Source organism: Carettochelys insculpta, chromosome 5, assembly GCF_033958435.1.
Source record: "Carettochelys insculpta isolate YL-2023 chromosome 5, ASM3395843v1, whole genome shotgun sequence".
Taxonomy (NCBI): domain Eukaryota; kingdom Metazoa; phylum Chordata; order Testudines; family Carettochelyidae; genus Carettochelys; species Carettochelys insculpta.
The window spans coordinates 86,046,790-86,065,055 of record NC_134141.1 but is presented as its reverse complement, the minus strand read 5'-3'; the positions used below and the strand labels follow the sequence as shown (position 1 = coordinate 86,065,055).

Genomic DNA, 18,266 nt, shown 5'->3' with positions numbered 1-18,266 from the left:
AAGACATTTGTTTCATGAACCGTGCTTCATTTCATAAAATCTCAGTGTTGCAACCAAGCTAGTCATTTTGGCTTAACTTACTGCAAAGACAAGTCCTGAGTGTGCGCATAATTTAAAAGTTTACTTAGCCTAATTCTGCTGGCAATATGGGAAAGCAGCTCCCAAATGCTCACTTTTTAATCTAATCATGGCTCCCAGATGTGCCCCAAATAGTCAATATGAGGAACAGTCACATGTTTAAGAGTCAGTAGTTCTTTAATCAGCAGCCCCTTTCCACAGGCCTCAGATTAGACAGGAGAGAAAAATATACCAAGACCAAGAAGTCTCTATTGTAATGCTATGCACATCTATGGAACTACAAAGTAGAGTCAATAGTTCTTCAATTTAACCACGATAAGAAGTTAGACAACTCCAAGCTTTTATTTTTTTTTTGGGGGGGGGGGGGAGGGTGGGAGCAGGGGGTCTGTTATCAATCTGAACATTAGACATTTCAGACTTTCTAAATTAGTCCATCTTAACGATGCCTGGCTTTTTTAATGGATATTATGCTCTATGATCAGGCAGAATCTGAATACACAAATCAGTCTGGGATTCAGAGGATAATTGAACAGTCTACTTTTAAGTCTGAAGAAATTGGACACTTTCCAGGCATTCTAATCAGCTTATTACTCCTGTCAAATATGCACTGGAATTTCCTTTCCTAAAAGTGGTGTGAATTCAAAGAGGTATTCAGTCATACCTGAGCCCTGTAAATCTATTCCCTAGATTTTTTATATGGACAAGATTTTGATTAATGTTTTTATTCCTCTATGCATGGTTTCCCTTCACACCACTGTGAAAGTGGAGAGATCAACATGATTGTTTAAGGGAGCATCTTGCTTTGTTCCATATTAGCAATAAATTTCAACCTCTAACAATGTGGAATGTAACAGATTTTTGTACCCTACTAATCTCCTTGAGGGAAGTGGTTTTATACAAGTTCAGAGATACTTCCTAGCCACTTGTTTCCATGTGGACAATAGAACTATGACAAATTGGTCCAGAGATCAAGGAGGAGCAGGAGTCAGATTGTGGCTCAGGGTTACACTCCTGCACCTCCCTGATGAACTTGCAACATTTAAACTACTGGCTTTGTTTAGAAATTTATTTTTCAAATTAGGATAAATCTACTTGTTAGCCCAGATATTTCTAATTCAGTAGAGATCTGCTCTTTGGCTTCAATGCACAATAAAATAGAAGTGTCACTACCTTTGTAACTTGCAGACAAAATACAGAAGGAGGTTTGCACCTATCATAAGTGTGAAATTAAGAGCAACTTTCATCTGAAGATTTCAAAGTGTTCTATGGTCAGTCATTAATCACTCCTCACCACACCCTAGTGAGATGCTGGAAAAAATTACTTACCTATATTATATTCAAGGCCATGCAGAATGTTGAGGGACTTCCTACAGTTTAAGCTATGCAAAAAGCCTCTAGCTTCACCACTTTGGTTCCATCCTGTCCAGAACAGATTGTTTTTTGAAGCTGTACCACTTTGTACGTATGCATGCAGATTCACTGGAAAATAAAGTCATTGGCCTTTCCTCCCTTACCTCTATCCACTTAGTATTAGACCTAAACTATATGCTGTTCACATTAAATTTGCCATTGAACAGAGGAGAGCCATGCCAACTATTTAAGTGATAATTTGGTGAAACAGTTGGCCTCTGAGGAAAGGCGCACAGTTAAGGTAGCACACATTGCATCACACCCTTACAAATCGTGTTAAGTTTGTAAATTAGAAGCATTTTATGTCTTCAAGGAATCTAGTAGTCAAGTCAAATTTTTCTCAAAATGATGCAGTTTGCTATGCAATTTACAGTTATTTCACAAGCAAAACAAACAGTTACCTGTTAACTGTGATAAGAGTATTATGTCTGTCCTGGAAAGTCCTTTAGTCTAAGCTGTTTTAAGAACAGTTTGAAGGGTTACTATGATTTTCAGTGGTAACATCAGCTAGCAATTTTTTAAACCACATGATCCTGATTTTGTTGCGTACATGCATCTGAGACCAAAGAAGGCTAAAGACAAGGAAGTTGTCATGATCTATCTTCAAACTGCTAGAACTCCACTTTTATTCTCAAGGTAAGGTTGGCAAACCCATGATTTTTGAAGTTCTCCATTTCCAATTAATGTTACACTTTATTCACTAAACAGAGCCTGTAAGATACAATTACAGTAAGTAGGCTGCCTCAAGTGGGATAGGTCACCTTCTGTAGAATCTAAGGCCCCCTTACAGAAGGCTACCGCCTTAAGTGTGTGTTTTTTTTTTTTTTACACTTTCAAAATGTTGAAAAGCCGCAAATCTGTGCGGTGATGGCTGCCAGAGTTTGCAGACCAATCACACCAGCATCTAGCTAAAAATAAGTTAAATCTTGTCAATTGTCACACGTGTAATACCAAACTCAGTGGGCAGCAGGGAAACCCACAACAAAGTGATCAGTTTCATTCTGTGGCTGTAAGACACTGGACATTCATTGGAATAATAGGACAACACAAAAACCAGAAAGGGCGAAAGAGCAGAGACATCTCAAACACTTCAGCCAGAAAGCTCATGAAGGCTGGAAGAACATAACCATAGCTCTGAGCAGCCCAGTATCCAGTCTGTCAACAGCAGCCAATGCCAGGTGTCCCAGAGGGAGTGAACCAAACCAGTAACGAACAAGCGAGCGCTCTCGTGCCATCCATCTCCAGCCTCTGACAGACAAGAGGTTAGAGATACACCATTCCTTACCCACCCTGGGTAATGGCCATTAATGGCCCTAACTGCCATGAATTTACTTAGCTCTTTTAAACCCTGTTGTAGTCCTAGCTTTCACAGCCTCCACTGGCAAGGAGTTCCACAGGTTGACTGTGCTGAATGAAGAACTTTCTTGTACTTTTTAACCCTACTGTCCATTAGTTTCATTTGGTGACCCCCTAGTTCTTATATTATGGGAACAAGTAAACAGTTTCTCTTTCCACTTTCTCCACACCACTCAATTTCATACCTCACTCCCTCACCATCTCTCCTCTTTTCTAAACTGAAAAATCCTTGTCTCTCTAATCTCTCTTCATACAGGACCTGTTCCAAACCCCTGATCATTTTAGTTGCCCTTTTGAGCCTTTTCTAATGCCTTTTTTTTTTTTTGAGATGGAGATACCACATCTGTATGCAGTATTCAAGATGTGGGTGTATCATAATTTTATATAAGGGCAATAAGATATTCTCCATCTTATTCTCTGTCCCTTTAATGATTAACATCCTGTTTGCTTTTTTGACTGCCACTGCAGGGATGTTTTCCAGAGAATTATCCACAATACTCCAAGATATTTCCTGATTAGTTGAAGCTAAATTAGCCCCCCATCATGATGTAGACACTGTTGCTCCCCTACACAATGTGCATGAAGTTTCGTTTGCCATTTTGTTGCCTCATCACTTGTTTTGGGAGATCTTTTTGAAGTTCTTTACAGTCTTCTTTGTTCTTAACTATCATGAGCAGTCTAGTATTGTCAGCAGAATTTGCCCTCTCAGTTTACCTCTTTCTCCAGATCTTTTATGACCAAGTTGAATGGGATTGGTCCTAGAACCAACCCTTGGGAAACACCACTAGTTACCCCTCTCCATTTTGAAAGTTTACCATTTATTTCTACCCAAAGGCTCTGTCTACACTATGAGACAAAAATCAAATCTAAATAAGTTAGCTCAACTTTAAAACATCACTGTCTTCACTGCAAATGTCATTAGCTCAATTTAGTCTGCCCTCATATCAATGACAAAATGTCAGTGTTAACAGGTATAGCTTCAATCTTGATTTTAAAAATGTTGAATAAAGGCTAGTGTGGAAGCATCAGGTCTTTCATTCAAATTTATTAGCCTCCACAAGCATCCCATATGTATCCCACAAACAAAAACTGTGCTTGCACCTAGCTTCTACCTCCCCACTACTATCTGGAGCTGGGAAAGTACATAGGGCTACTGCAGTCAGTTTTCCCAGGTTCCCGGGAAACTGACAGTGCTGTTGCTCCTGGTTTGGAATGTGGGGCTGAGGGAACTGTGGGATAGGTTCCCCAAAATGCACTGCTGCAACAGTCTATGTATGCTTCCTACATAGACATTGTGGAAGCAATGTCAAATTTGTTGGGAGCCTGTGGGATTTGAGGATACTCCAAATTGAAATTAAAAACAGCATTACACACATTTTTAATAGATTCAAGTTTATCTTGTAGCATAGGCATTGCCCAAGTTTCCCATCTTTTAACCAGTCCTCAATCCGTGACAGGATCTTCCCTATTAGCTCATGACAACTTAATTTATGTAAGAGCCTTTGGTGAGGGACATTGTCAAAGGCTTTGTGAGAATCTAAGTACGCTCTATCTACCGGATCACCTTTGTCCATGTTTGTTGACCCCTTCAAAGGGCTCTAATAGATGGAGTAAGACATGATTTCCCTTTACAGAAGCCATGTTGATTTTTGCACAACAAGTTACATTCTTCTACATGTCAGAGTTATTCTTTACTATGGGTTCAATTAATTTGCCCAGTACTGACATTAGACTTACTCATCTGTAATTGCCAGTATTGCTCTAGGAGTCCTTTTTAAATATTGTGTTACATTAGCTATCTTCTAGTCATTGGGTACAGAAGCTATTGAGATGTCTGAATCCAACACGGAGGTCACAATGCAAAGTAAAGACCACAATGAAGGCTATAAAAATCAAAAATAGCCTTAAGACAATATGGAGTTCAGTGACATATCCACAATGACATTATACCTTTTTCTGGCTCAGAGAATTAAGCGCACAAACATAGTAAGACCTTTCTTACACAGCAAGAGACTGCTTATATACACTCTGAAAGGGAAATTAGTAATACAACAGGGTTAAAATAAATGTAGCTGGGGCAGCCAAAAAGACAGTGAAGACAAAACAAGAACAAGAGGCAACATAAGCATTCCAAATTTCCCTCCTCCCCACTACCTCAGCTCCTCCAAAAAAATCCAGTCTCATTCAGTTAATTAACAGGTATCCACCTGAACCTTGAAGCATGGGGTTTAATATCCTTTCAGTTTTCTTCTTTTTAATTATGAACTCTAGATATTCTTGACTGTGAGCATTAATCTAATTTTCCTACTGCAACTGTCATACTTTTATCCTGTCCCCTCAGTCTCCCTTTCAAGGGGAACCAAATCTCTCAGAAGTAAATGAGATTTTGGGGTTGGGGGAATTTAAGCCTGTACATCTTTCAGGGTTTTCAGCTCAAGAAAACTGTTAGCATCATAGTACACAGCTCACTGAACAACACTTCTCAACATCAAGGATGGGACCATGAGCAACAATGCTCTTTACAGTACAGCTTTATTATCTGGCATCCTCAGGGAACCAGGGACACTGGATAATAAAGTATGCCAGATATTCAAGCTGGGGCTAGCAAATGACCTGGCTCTGATGGCATGAGCTGGGCTGCTGGCCAACCAAGCTTTTACTGTATAATAGTGGCAAGTATCAGGGGGTAGCTGCATTAGTCTGTACCTGCAAAAACAATGAGAAGTCCTGTGGCACCTTGTAGGCCAACAGATTTCTTGGGGCAAAAGCTTTCATGGGCAGAGACCTGCTTTGTCAAATTGCAGAACCAGAAGACTTTTGGAGAAAAGACTGCTAATGATCAAGATCCTGGAGGGAGAAAAGAGGCTTACATTAATCAATACTTAAGTTTTTGCTATTGATTTTCCTCTTTCCCCAACTGGTTTAGATGCCTATGAATTCTCAATGTCTTCCATGTAAGGAAGCCTTCCTAAGTAGCTTTGTGCTATGCACAAGTTTTGCTTCCTCCTTACCCCACTTTCCAGATCATTTAGTATTGTGGGGTTTTTTTTTGCTAAGTTTTTAATTCATTAATTTTTATCCACCCTGTAATTATCTATTTAACCCCTACTCTGTCTCATTGTCAATTTTTAATCCATGAACATGGATTTCCTCATTCCATACATACTTGGATTCCAGGAAAAGCAGCTACCAAGCAAGCAGATTTAGGCTTCCAGGGTCTCCAACAATCACATTAACTACCATTTTGCAACCTGTTATTTTATGAACTTTTTCAAAGAAGTCTCACTTGCACTAGGAAATTCACGTTCTTAACTTGAGTAAACATGTGACAATTAACATAACGTCAAACCCCAGCAAAGAGAGGGAAGGTCTTAATTTTAGCAATATTTAGCAGACTGAGAAACCCAGGGCTTCTCATATTCTTAACCTCTACCTAACTCACATTAGAATTACATGTGGCCTTGTTACATCCAGCCTTCTGGAATAGTAGCTGTTTTTAATGAGCGTATATTGTGTTAGCAACTCAGCCACGTCAGTGTTCTTACATGCAGTACTGATAATGCTCCTGCAACTCTCAAACCCTGATCTCTCCCCCTTCCTGAATGGGCTGGGGATGGGGGTATCAAAAATAACTTCAGGTACATGTACAAAATTCAGATTTCAAACCTGTAAAATTGAACATGTCCCCCCACAAGATAACGGCTTTAAATTGCAGTGGATGAGGCCATGTCTAGCAAGCATGCAGTAATCCTTTCAAGCCCTCATCCCAAAATTTGGAAACAGGTAAGAGTTGCCATTTTAGCTTCATATCTGTAGATTTGTGTTTATTCGAGAGATTCCCCATCTTTTCTTTGCCTTCGAAGTATTAATTTGTATTAAAACTTAATACAAACTACTCCGTTGACAAGGCGATTGGATTGTCTTTTTGGAAAATTTATATACAGGTTAAACCTCCCTAGTTCAGCACCCTGCAGACCTGATGTTTGCCAAACGAGAGAATGTGGGACTACAGGAGGCCAGTATTGTCTAGCAGCATTACCAACACTTCCACTGCTTACTGGGCTTTTAGACAGTTGTAATTTATGCCTAAACAGCACAGAACATGGAGAGCCAGGCCTTGCAGCTGTAAACTAAACTTCATGGGAATTGAGGGAAGCTTGGCTACACACAAGTGGTCATTCAGCTAACAAAAATCATGCCAGATTATGGATGTTGCTGGATAAGAAAGTGCCAGATTAGAGAGGTTTAACCAGTACTATGGTTTTTATACAGCACCTCCCCAGACATTTTGTAACACACATTATCCATCCCCATGTTAGATACCAAAGATGTAACTGAACAAATGTTTCATGCAAAGTAACCACAGATAAAAGATTTAACTAAGATTTTTGCACATGTATATTTATCATCTTTCGAGCAGATGTTTAATGTAGTCTTTATAATCCATAGGATACCAAAAATACAATGGAAGTAGTGATTTTAATATTCAATATTCAAAGTTCAGTACTTTGCTGTTAGTATGTTTAATCCACTTCTTGCTTAAGTGACTCGTGTCAGAGACCAAGGTGTGTTTTGTGAATTTTCTAGGACTCGAGTAAAAGCCTATTGCCAATATCTGTTCTATGCAACATCTGTAGGACCAAGATGATTCATTTGGGGTTGCCACAGATACTTTCTGTAAGTTCCTATTCCTGGCATTAGCCTCTGTACAACAAGCTCTTTTGTGAATTTGGGCCACTGGAACCAACTCCACTTGCAGCTATTTTGCCATGGCACACAGCCCAAATACTTCTTTTAATGTGAATCAAGTCCTAAAACCTTGAGGAATTTTTAAAGAGAGAGTATGCAAAATAGGGAAAAAATGAAAACATATCATGCATCTCTATTGCAGTTTTGTGGAAGTGAATAAAAAAGTGTCAGTTTCATCTAAGATACATAATTTGATCAATATATGGATATAAATAAATTCTGAAGACCTGCATGCTTTTTTATTCTTGAGACTTGTAAAGATAGCCTACTGTGGTCTGAGTCACTGCTAACAATTGCTTAGCAGTCCTATCGTAAGCCTGTTCCCACAGCACTGGATTTACTGCTAATGGCTCTGGAAAGGAAAAAGGCCACATCCCCACTGTAAGTTCACCACAATATGCTTTCTGCAGTAACATGCAGAATCTAGTATAGCCATAATATATGCATCAAATATGTAAATTCATGCAATAGGTAGTGACAATATTAAAGAAATCTATATATTATTCCAAGTAAGCAGTCCCATCAAATGTTATCAAAGTCTGTCATCTGTTTGTCAAGTGACCAAATTAAAAAATTAAGTTTCACACAAGCTTGTTTACTGCAAAATTACTGGAAGTTCTTTAAAATGACTCATTTTTACAAAGGTATTGAAGTACACAGGTTCTACCACTTTTTTTATACTGCAGTATTTCTGAGAAAGTACAATTAAGATTGTCCATTGCTTAGCACATTTTGCACCACACCCCCCCCCCACAGACATGAAAACCCATATGCCTGCACCCTAGAGATTACAAATTAAGGTCCTGTTTCTGCAATGGGATTCTTGAGTGACTGACTGTGCCTGCATGTAGCCCGTTTTACTTCAGTGGGACCCCACCTACGTGTAAGGATCCAGTAATTTTATCTATGTAGTAAGATCAAGTTTTATCAAACATCCTATAAAATTGAAATGCCTCTAAATGAGGTCCTGCAGGGATCTGTTCTCAGTCCAATATTTGGAATCATGATCAACAATGGTGGGGGGGGGGGGAAGTCTTGTCACATAATTACCAATCCTGTATTTGCAGGATTAAGTTAATACTGCCTTAATATGTCAATAAATTTGTTAGTATTTAAAAGGGCCACTGGAGTCCTCGCTGTTGCTGAAACAGACTAACATGGCTTACCCTCTGAAAAAAGGTGGTAAGAACAGATCAGTTACATAGGCTTGATCCACACCCCCCCCCAGTATATCTACATGGCTCTGGGTATGCAACCCACACTTCTGGATAATGCAGTAATAGTAACTGAACTTCTTCAAAAGCACAGCTATTGACCTTTGGGAAGGCAGAATGCCAACACTAACAAGAAAACTCCCCCATTGGCATCGGTAATGTTGTCACTAAGCACTATGGTAGTGCAGCTGTGCGGCTACACCACCACATGTGTGCAGACAAGTTTACGGCGGTGGGGGAGGGAAGAAAATCAGGATTTTTAATACAGCTCTTGGACAGACATATTAGAACAATTTCACATTCATGTGGCAGTTTTCATCTTATGGAATCCCACAGCTGCACAGACTACCTACAGCACAGCAACAGGACACAGCTACCTTCAAGGTAGGAAGCAGCAGCTTACTAAACAATAGCATGCAGTAGTTGAAAGTGAGGGGGGGGGGGGATACCTGTTGGATCAAGAACACCAGAGGGGAAAAGCTACTTCTAAGTAGCACCACACCATCTTTAATCTCCACACAGGAGAAGGACTGAGCCTCATTTACAAGCCAGATCTGTACATACAGGGAATTGCAAGGCACTTACTTTATAACAGAAGGGCTGACTAAGCCCTACCGGGATTTTCACGTTGTTTCAGGAACACTAAGTGATCAATCGCTCAGAAGAATAGCTACCCATTTAAGGCCTTGCTGATATACTCATACTTGTGGTATAGAATCAAAGAACCACAGTAAGAAGTGTACACAAGGATAGTACGTGCCAAAGAGGAAAAAACTGAAGTACAGTTCTAAACATTCAAATAAAATTACACAAGACTAAATCATGCTCGGTAAAGAACTGGTCACATACTTAGAATTCTACTTGCTTATAATTCCAATGAAACAAGACAATATTACTCCTCCCCCCCCCCCCCACACACACACACACACCCCCCTCACCCCAGCCAACATGTGCCTATCATTCAGGCCTAAATCATCAAGTTTGTAAATCCCTTACAAATAAATTTAATAGCTCTACAACAAATCCAGCACATTGGAGCCAATTTAAGTTATCAGATGGATAACTCAGATGCTGGACAGCCCTGTAGTTTTGCACATTGCACACTCCACCGGGGTACCTAAAACAAACCCACTGGCTGGGGCACAGAACAGGAAAAGAATGCAGGTTCACAGAACTCATTTCACAGCAAAAATGAAAGTTACACATGGAATCTCTCTCAACCAGCACCCTGGGGACCTGACCAGTGCCAAACAAAATAATTTGCCAGACAATGAAAGGTTAGTATTGTCTAGTGGCACTACCAACACTTCCAGTGCTTACCAAGCTCTTAGACATTTAAGGGTAAAAATACATCTAGTTAACAGCGCTGAACACAGAGCCAGGACTGCTGGCTGCAAACAAACTTTATGGGGCCATGGGAAACTTGGCCACACCCATGATAAGTGGTCATCCAGCTAACTAAAATCATACTGGATTATGGATGTTGCTTGACTAAAGAGTGCCAGACTAGAAAGGTTCAACCTGTACTACAGAACTGAAGTAACAATCAGGACTTCCTGTTTGAATTACATTCCAAGTAGCATTTAGATATGCGGTAAAGGTTCAGTGTTCTGTGCACATAAGATATTTTACAGAAACAAGCTCTCTCTCTCTCACACACACACCCCCCCAGGTAAGAGCTCTGACAACTAAAAGTTCTTTGTTTAATCAAGTACAGGCACCTTTCAAGTCCTTGTTCAACAGTTAATGATTAACAATGTACAAAAGACTAGTGAGATAAAAATTGTATTCTATTGCCAAACTGCACCCATCAATACGAGTGGCCTTGCACAAAGCCACAGTAATCACAAGCATTAAGCAAAGTACACACTTTTGGGATACAGTTAGACTACCTAAAGGTGTGTATTCACCTGTTTTCACATAATAGGCCATTTGCAAAATTTCTAAATTTATTTTACTTGTTCCACTTGAGAAACAGATATTCAACATCTACCACAAAAACTATATGCAGACAAGTTTACAAATTCTGAAGTTAAAACTGAGAAATTGCAGATAACTTTTTGCACCTGGCAGAAGCAAGCAAGCAGCTTTTAGCAGAAGTCAGAACTTCACGATTTTGCTATTACACGAAATAACCTTGTGGTAACAGTACAATATTTTAAAATCTTATAACCCACTACTGAAGTGGGAGCTTGTCACTACAGATTGAACCTCTCTAATCCAGAGCTCTGTCCTCTGGCAACGTCCATAATCCAGCGCCATTTGTTCACCAGGTGACCACTTACTACAGGCATGGCCAAGTTTCCCCATGACCCCCATAAAGTTTGAGCCACTGGTCCTGACTCAGTGTTCTCTGCTGTTATTTAGCTGTAATTTACCCCAGGTTCCTTTTAAGAGCCCAGTAAACCATGGAAGTGTTGGTAATATGCTAGACAATCTTGACTTCCCGTGGTCCAGCAAATTCTCTCATTTGTCACTGGTTAGGTCCCAATGATGCCAGATGAGAAAGTTTCAACCTGTAGCAATCTTACAAAACCTGAAAATCATTCACTTTGTTGTGTGTGTTTTGTCAACATCAAGCTTTCAGAAGGTGTTCCCCCCGCCCCCCAAGACAAACACCTGCATAATTACCTGCTTGGCTGCCTTCATTACCACTTCATTTACTATGAAAGAAGAGTTAAGCATATCCAAAATTATAACCCTCCACTTACAATATCATCAATAGTAGTTGGCATCTACACTGTAACCATTTATTTAAAATGGAGTTGAAATCATAAGGATCTGATCCTCTAATTTTGGGAACTGAAATATTACTGTCATTCTCCACTACAGATTGCATCTGTTTGATATTTAGAAAAATGTTACATGGCAGAAATATTCATAGAGAAACAATTACTGTACATGCAGTTGCTATGAGGCTGTAAGTGTAGTTTTTTAAATATGCTTTGTACTAATAGAAACATGTGCATACTTAACATATCCACTCGAGTCCACGGACAAGAAGTTTCGTGACTGTCTTATGGAAGCCAGTGAAATGACAACTGAAGTCTCACCTATTTCATTTCATTTTCAACTTCTGGCAACCTGCAAAGTCAGTCATTGTTCAGAGTGTGTTTCTCACACACCCCTCTTTCTTGTAGAAAGGAGAACTCAACTTCCAACAATGGATCCTCTGCCTTCAGTTGTACAGTATTTCTTTACTTGGTATTACAAAAAATATTCCCTTTGAAATGTATTTGTTTGGCTTTGTTTATTTTTCCACTATGACAGACAAAAACCATCAATTTTTTTTCTACAGAAGTTTATTTCACTGCAGGTCAAGTCAGTGGCACTGCAACATTAATTGTTAAACACTAGTTATTTACCAAGTTAGGACAATCTCCCAAAACAACCTGAGATTTCACAATATTAGCAAGAAATACGTTAGTTCTTAACACTCAAGGGCAGGATTCCCCTCAGAATGCTGGTCAGGCTACTACCTACATATTCACATGCCTCTTCTAGCTGAGAAACTGCCCTGCTAACCTGCAAGAATAAATGCATCCATTCTAAACAGTATACAAGACAACACAACTATTATCTCAATTAAAAAAAACTGTACAAAGCAGCAGACTTGCCTCCTGAACTCCCAGATTTGAGGGCAGCAGAATGTCTTATGACAAAAATCTTCAGGGGATGGTGGGGAAAAGGGAAACTTGTAGTCAAAAGTCTAATGCTATGTCTACATTTGAGACCTCATAGCAACACAGCTGTACCAATGCCGCACTATTGTAAAATCTCCAGCATAGCCACTCTATACCAAAAGGAAAGCTTGCCTGTCGGCATAATTAAACCATGCAAAATAAGTAGCTATGTCAGGGAAAGCACTGATGCACACATATGGCTGTCCTTTCTGAGGCACTTTTGTCAATGCAACTTGTGTTGGGGGTGGGGGTGGCAGTGCATTCTTTTCACACCCCTCAATTTTACCAACTGAAATGCTAATGTAGACAGACTTAATTAGGCCCAATGCTTAAAGCACCAACCTGTCTCTCACTGATAAATCATTTGTTTGCCTGATAAGTTACATAGGTTACCCAGAGATGTCAGGTTTGCTTTATCTGAACTCAGCTGCACTTGGCAGAGACACATCTCTGTGTTAGTTACAGTGGAGGTATACAAGTTCTGCTACTGCATAGATTCCCAAAGTGTGGAGGGGAGGGCATGCCCCCATGTGGGGACACAAAGAAATTCCACGGGAGGTACAAGGCAATCCACACACACACACACACACCCCGCCCGTATCATCAACCCCTCTCCCACCCCAAGACAGTGCCTGTGCTGCCATTACATCCTGCAAAAATAGACGTAGCACCAGCTTCCTAAGTCATGGGGCAGGGGTTGTCCTGCAGCTGCATGCCAGAGCCAGCATCTCGGGAAGCTCATGTGCTGCTTCCCCTGCCCAAACAGCCAGCATGTTTCCTGAAAAGCAGGGTCTGTTGCCCAACAGCAACTTCCTTCTGCCTTCTTGGCAGTTGGAGCTGGTGCAGACCTGGGACTCCTACTCCCCTCCACTCAGGCACTGGAAGACAGAAGGTGGACAACAGACCCAGCTTTTCAGGAAATGCATCAGCTGTTTTTTGGTGTGGGGGGGACAGGGAGGGCAAAGCAACTGCGAGACAGTTGGGGCTACATCAATGGGGCTTGGAGGGCTTTTTGGTATCTCACTTGTGTAGTCCCCGAATTATTTTTTCTGTGGGTCAGTGATCCCTGACCCAAAACAGGTTCCCTGCCACTCCCCTAAATAAAGGCAATGCTGAAATGTTTGTGTTGGACATGTTTTATTAAAAATGAAGCCTGGCCAACGAGCTGCCATCTGGCTACAGCATCATAATGCTTCTGTATCCCCACACGCACCTCAATCCTGAGCCTATCATACACTGGAACCCTCTGTCCTGAACCTCTCTCATCCTGTCTTTGCTACAGTACTACTGCACAATCCACACATTGCCAATCTGTGTCCTGAGCCCCTCATACACCCCAGCCTGAACTCCTGCACCCTCACATCCATGCACCTGTGGTTTGCTCGGCACCCGAACACTCCACCTGACCCCAACATTCTCCAGCCTTGAGCCCAGTCCCTGAGCCAGCAGCCCCTTCACCTCCTCCTGCACCTAAATTCTCTCCCAGAGCTTGCACCTTTCACCCCTTCCCACCCCAGAGTCTATGCTTCCTGTCTCAACCCAGTGAGAGTAATGGCTGGGGACAGCAAACAATGGAGAAAAAGAAAACAGAGAGGTAGGCCTCAAGAAAGGGATGTGGTCTTGGGGCTTGCCCTGACATTTAAAAAAGAGAGATCTTGTGCATAAAGACTGGAGAGCACTACCATAAAAGCTTTTTTTTAAAATTTCAAACCACAAAATGTGATTTCCGCCCCCCCCCCCCCCCACCATTTTGATGTGCAGGGATAACAAAAAATTCAGTTTGTTAAAAGGGTGTTGGATGATGGTTAAAAAAGAGGTGGGGGGTGCAAAGAGTTTCCCAAAAAAAATCAAAGGGGGCATGATGCTGAAAAGTTTGGGAACCACCGTGCTAAGGTTTTCAGATTAGAACTTTTCTCCCTCTTCAATAACTGACAGACAAACCAGCTCAAATTGAGTTTTGGTTCTCTGCTTCCGATGTCAGAGGTATAGCTAAAAAACACACAACTTACACCTATATTAGTATAGGTTACAAAGAAGTATGCTATTGAAAGGTGAAATCTTCATTTTACAGTCAAGATATAGGAAAACATCCATAAAATTTTAGTAGCTTAACAGTTTAGTATATAACATACATTGACTTCAAAAGTCTTGTGCTGTTTTTCCTACCACAATCTACCATGCCTGTCAGTCTGGTACCTTTCATCCATCATTAGTCTTCTTCATAGACATTTAAAGGTTACAAATAGGACAAATTCTCTAAAGGGTTTTACACTGACTGTAGCCATTGGAGAAAACTCCCTGAAGAGGAAGCTCAAGCTCCACAAAGCAGCCATAACACACCCTTACATTTGGAGTTAGGCCAGGAGGAGGTGAGCTATAAGGGGACCGAAAGCTCTCACCCCCCACCCATCACCAAATACATGCATACAAATAAAGGCAATAATTTCCAGGAACATGACAAGGTAAGCAGGGCATGGGAGTGGCACTGTTACTCATTTCTCTCTCCTGTACAGCCACTGTAGTCCCCAGGGGGAGACAAAGGTAGCTACATATGAGTGGAAGAAAGTAGGTAGGATAGCAACAAACCACCCCTTGCTCCCCATCAGAATATATCCACTGTCCAGCACAGGGTGCTTAGCTGTCCCATGGAAGTAATTTAGACTTATAACTATGCCTCTTCCCTCTCCTTCCCCGCCTCCCCCACGCAGTAACTGAGCACTTCAAAAATCTTAGAAGTATTTATCATCATGCCCCTCCAAGATACTCATTTCAGAGGTAGAAAAAGTACCCAGGAAGTTATTTAAGTAAACATGCAGCTGCTTTCACTTCTGGATGCTTGAGTGCAATTAAGATGCTACCTGTGTGTACTTTTACTCAAGTAACTTTTTGGGTATTTCTCCCACCTCTGACTCATTCCTGTTTTACAGATGAGAAACAGAAGCATGAAGACTAATCAACTATGAAGTCTATAGCAAAGTACATAATTCAACCTCGGTCCAAGTCACAGGCTAGCCCCCTACCACTGCACCAATCACTCAAAAACCATCAGCAACTGTGAGAAGGGCTTAAAATGTTTACCAACTAATTCAAGAGAAAGATGAAGCTCTCAAAAGTGATCTAGAGACAGCTCCCAGGTCAAAACCATGACCTTTTGGATAGCTCAACTCCCACTAGAGCACTATCAAAGATATCTTTTAAAAGATATCAGCATCCCACCTATTATGTTAGGTGCTGGCTAGAGGTCTTTTGATAACTGTCTGATAACATCTTCAGTGTTTCATGCCTTTATGAAGTTGCCAGCCACAGAACAAATCCAAGCAGCCAAGCTAAAATTTGGAAAGCTGTATTGGACCATAAAGTTAGGATTGCTTTTTTTTTGGAACTTGTGCAAATTAGTTGCATATTACCATGTATTTGACTGAAATATGATAGAGATTGCTGAAAGATTAAAAAGAAAATCTATTTCTGACTCTAAATACAGAAGACTGGCTATTACAGTAAGCCAATTTTTTAAAATTGTCTTAAATTGGCTTCACAAATCTATATTTAGGCACATGCATAAGTGACTTGATTTCCAGAAGTACTGAAACACCAGAAGCCCCCCTTTGAAAAAGAGATAGTGCCCTTTTTTCATATCAATTTGGCAGGTAACTTTAAAGCAACCTTTTAAAAATACTTAGAAATATAGATACACAGCCTGCAAAAAGCTTTGTATGCCTAACATTCTCTCTGTAACCAAATCAGGAAAGAGTTACAGAAGCCATTGTTTTAAAAGGCATGCAAAACATAATTGCCAATTAGAAAACAATACCCATACAGAATTCTAGTTCTTCCAGTTTATGGTAAGTTGTGTGGTGCTACATTTTTCTGAAGCCCACACTTCAATAAATTAACAAACAAATTAACATGTATCCCTTTAGCCTTCTCTGCCTTTTGAAAATATTAACACTAACCACCCAACTCTTAAAAACCAGAAAATAAAGCCAACTGATTCAGTTCTATACAGCACAGAACAAATGAAAAATTAACAGACCATTCAGAAATTTCAAGTCTTGAATCTGCATGTGCTATTTAATGCTGGAAAGTGGTTAGCACGAACACTGAGAAGTTCAGTGGCTTATATATTATCACTCTTCAATGCAAAGGCAAGATCTCTCAGATTGCTAGCTCACAGGTATAAAACCAGAGTAAGTCTAGCACTCCCACATGCTCGCTAGCCAATAACACATGACAGCACAAGTTGAACCTCTCACCTGCCTTCAATTAAAAGGGACCAGAGTGGTATAAAACAAGTTCAGAGAAGTCGAGGTAATTATTCTACCTATCATCACTAGGGCACAAGATTACGGTAATAAAGGAGAGTAGACTTGTAGGAAGTTGTCAGGTCTCCCACCCGCACCTCACCTGTGGGGTGAGAACGCCGCACCTCCTCCTAGCCTAGCCCCCCTCCCCCCCCCCAAAAAAAAAGTTACAGGAGAAGTGTGATGAGACCGTTTAATGTTTCGTGTCACTTTCAGCCGCTCCCCCCTCACCCCAGGGCCCTCTCGCGGCGCGTTTCCGCCTTGCCGAGGCCACGCCTCACGCAGATGTGGCCACAGAGCCAGCAGCGGGTCTAAGCGGCTGCAGATGTGCCCGCTTTGCGCCTCCTCAGCCCTCGCCAGCCGCCAGGCCCCGCTGTTTCCAACACCGGCAGCTCGGGGTTACTGGCCGTTGGACGGGCGCTTGTCCCCCTGGCCAACCACTTCCTGGCTCGCGCTAAAGGAAGATGCTGACCCCCCTCCCCCCGCGGCCACATGCTTCCCTTACTGATCCCCCAGGTGCCCCCCCAGAGCGCTCCCACTCCTGCCCAGCGCAGGACACCCGAGCGCACCGGGGCTGCCCCCCGCCGCGAGAACGGAGCGCCGGGCGGGGGCCAGGCTAAAGACAGACACCTGTGCGATCAGCCCGCGCTAAGCCCCGTTGCAGCGGGAGGACGTGGGCCGTGCCCGACACGCAGGTAGCGCCCCCTCCCCAGCAGGTGCGCGCCTCGGCGGTAGCGCCAGCCCGCCCAGCTCTGTTCCCGCCGGCCGCGGACAGGAAGCTCCGCTTTCCCCGCGCACGTGTCGGTCTCGGGGCATCGCAGGGCGCCGGCCGTGCCAGCTGCCGCTCACCTGATTCCCACACCCAGCGCCCTAATCGGAGCCGCCGGCCCGGCCCGGCCCTGCCCGAGAGCGCCTGCTGAATCCCGGCCACGGCCCCCATCCCGCGCCCCAGGATCATCACACACACACCCCGCCCCCAGTCCCAGCCAACAGCGCAGCCCAGAGCGGCGACGCGGCACTTACAGCCATAGCGGGGTCTCTGCAGCTCCTCATGGTGCATCCTGGAGGCTGCTCCCGCACGCGCCGGGGGAGCCGCTCCTGCGAGCCCGCCGTTCCGCAGCCCGGGAGCCGCTGCCCCTCCTGCAGCGGGCGCTTGCCTCGCCCACCCCCTCGCGCTGGGCTCCTGTCTTAGTCCCGCCGCAGCCGCTCCAACTTCGGGCGCGCGAGCGGCTCGCAGCAACTTCAGCCCTTCCTGGTGCCTGCCTGGCCGCCGCCGTCTTATCCGCTCCCTCCCAGTCTCTGATTTGCTCGCTCCCTGCGGAGGGGGCCGGCCGTCACCTGGCTGCACCCTCCCTCCTGCCCCGGCTGCGCGGCGCTCACTCAGCGCTCGCCTCCCCCACCCCACCGCGTTTCCTTTCTCTCCTGCCAGCCCCGTTATTCACCCGGGGGAAGAGCCGCAGGGCAGCGACCCCTAC

General features: G+C 42.8%; 1 protein-coding gene across 2 annotated transcripts in view; it reads right to left on the bottom strand.

The window, feature by feature from the left end:
• The window catches only part of IQGAP2 (IQ motif containing GTPase activating protein 2), a 219,493-nt gene extending 201,457 nt beyond the window's left edge, over positions 1 to 18,036 (bottom strand). The window contains exon 1 of one of the 2 annotated variants that reach the window (XM_074995443.1): positions 17,815 to 18,036. In XM_074995443.1, coding sequence (XP_074851544.1) covers positions 17,815 to 17,851 — 37 coding nt within the window. In that variant the 5' untranslated portion in view covers positions 17,852 to 18,036. The remainder of the gene's footprint in view (positions 1 to 17,814) is intronic. The other variant, XM_074995444.1, reaches the window with a different exon arrangement.
• Between the last annotated feature and the right edge of the window lie 230 nt (positions 18,037 to 18,266).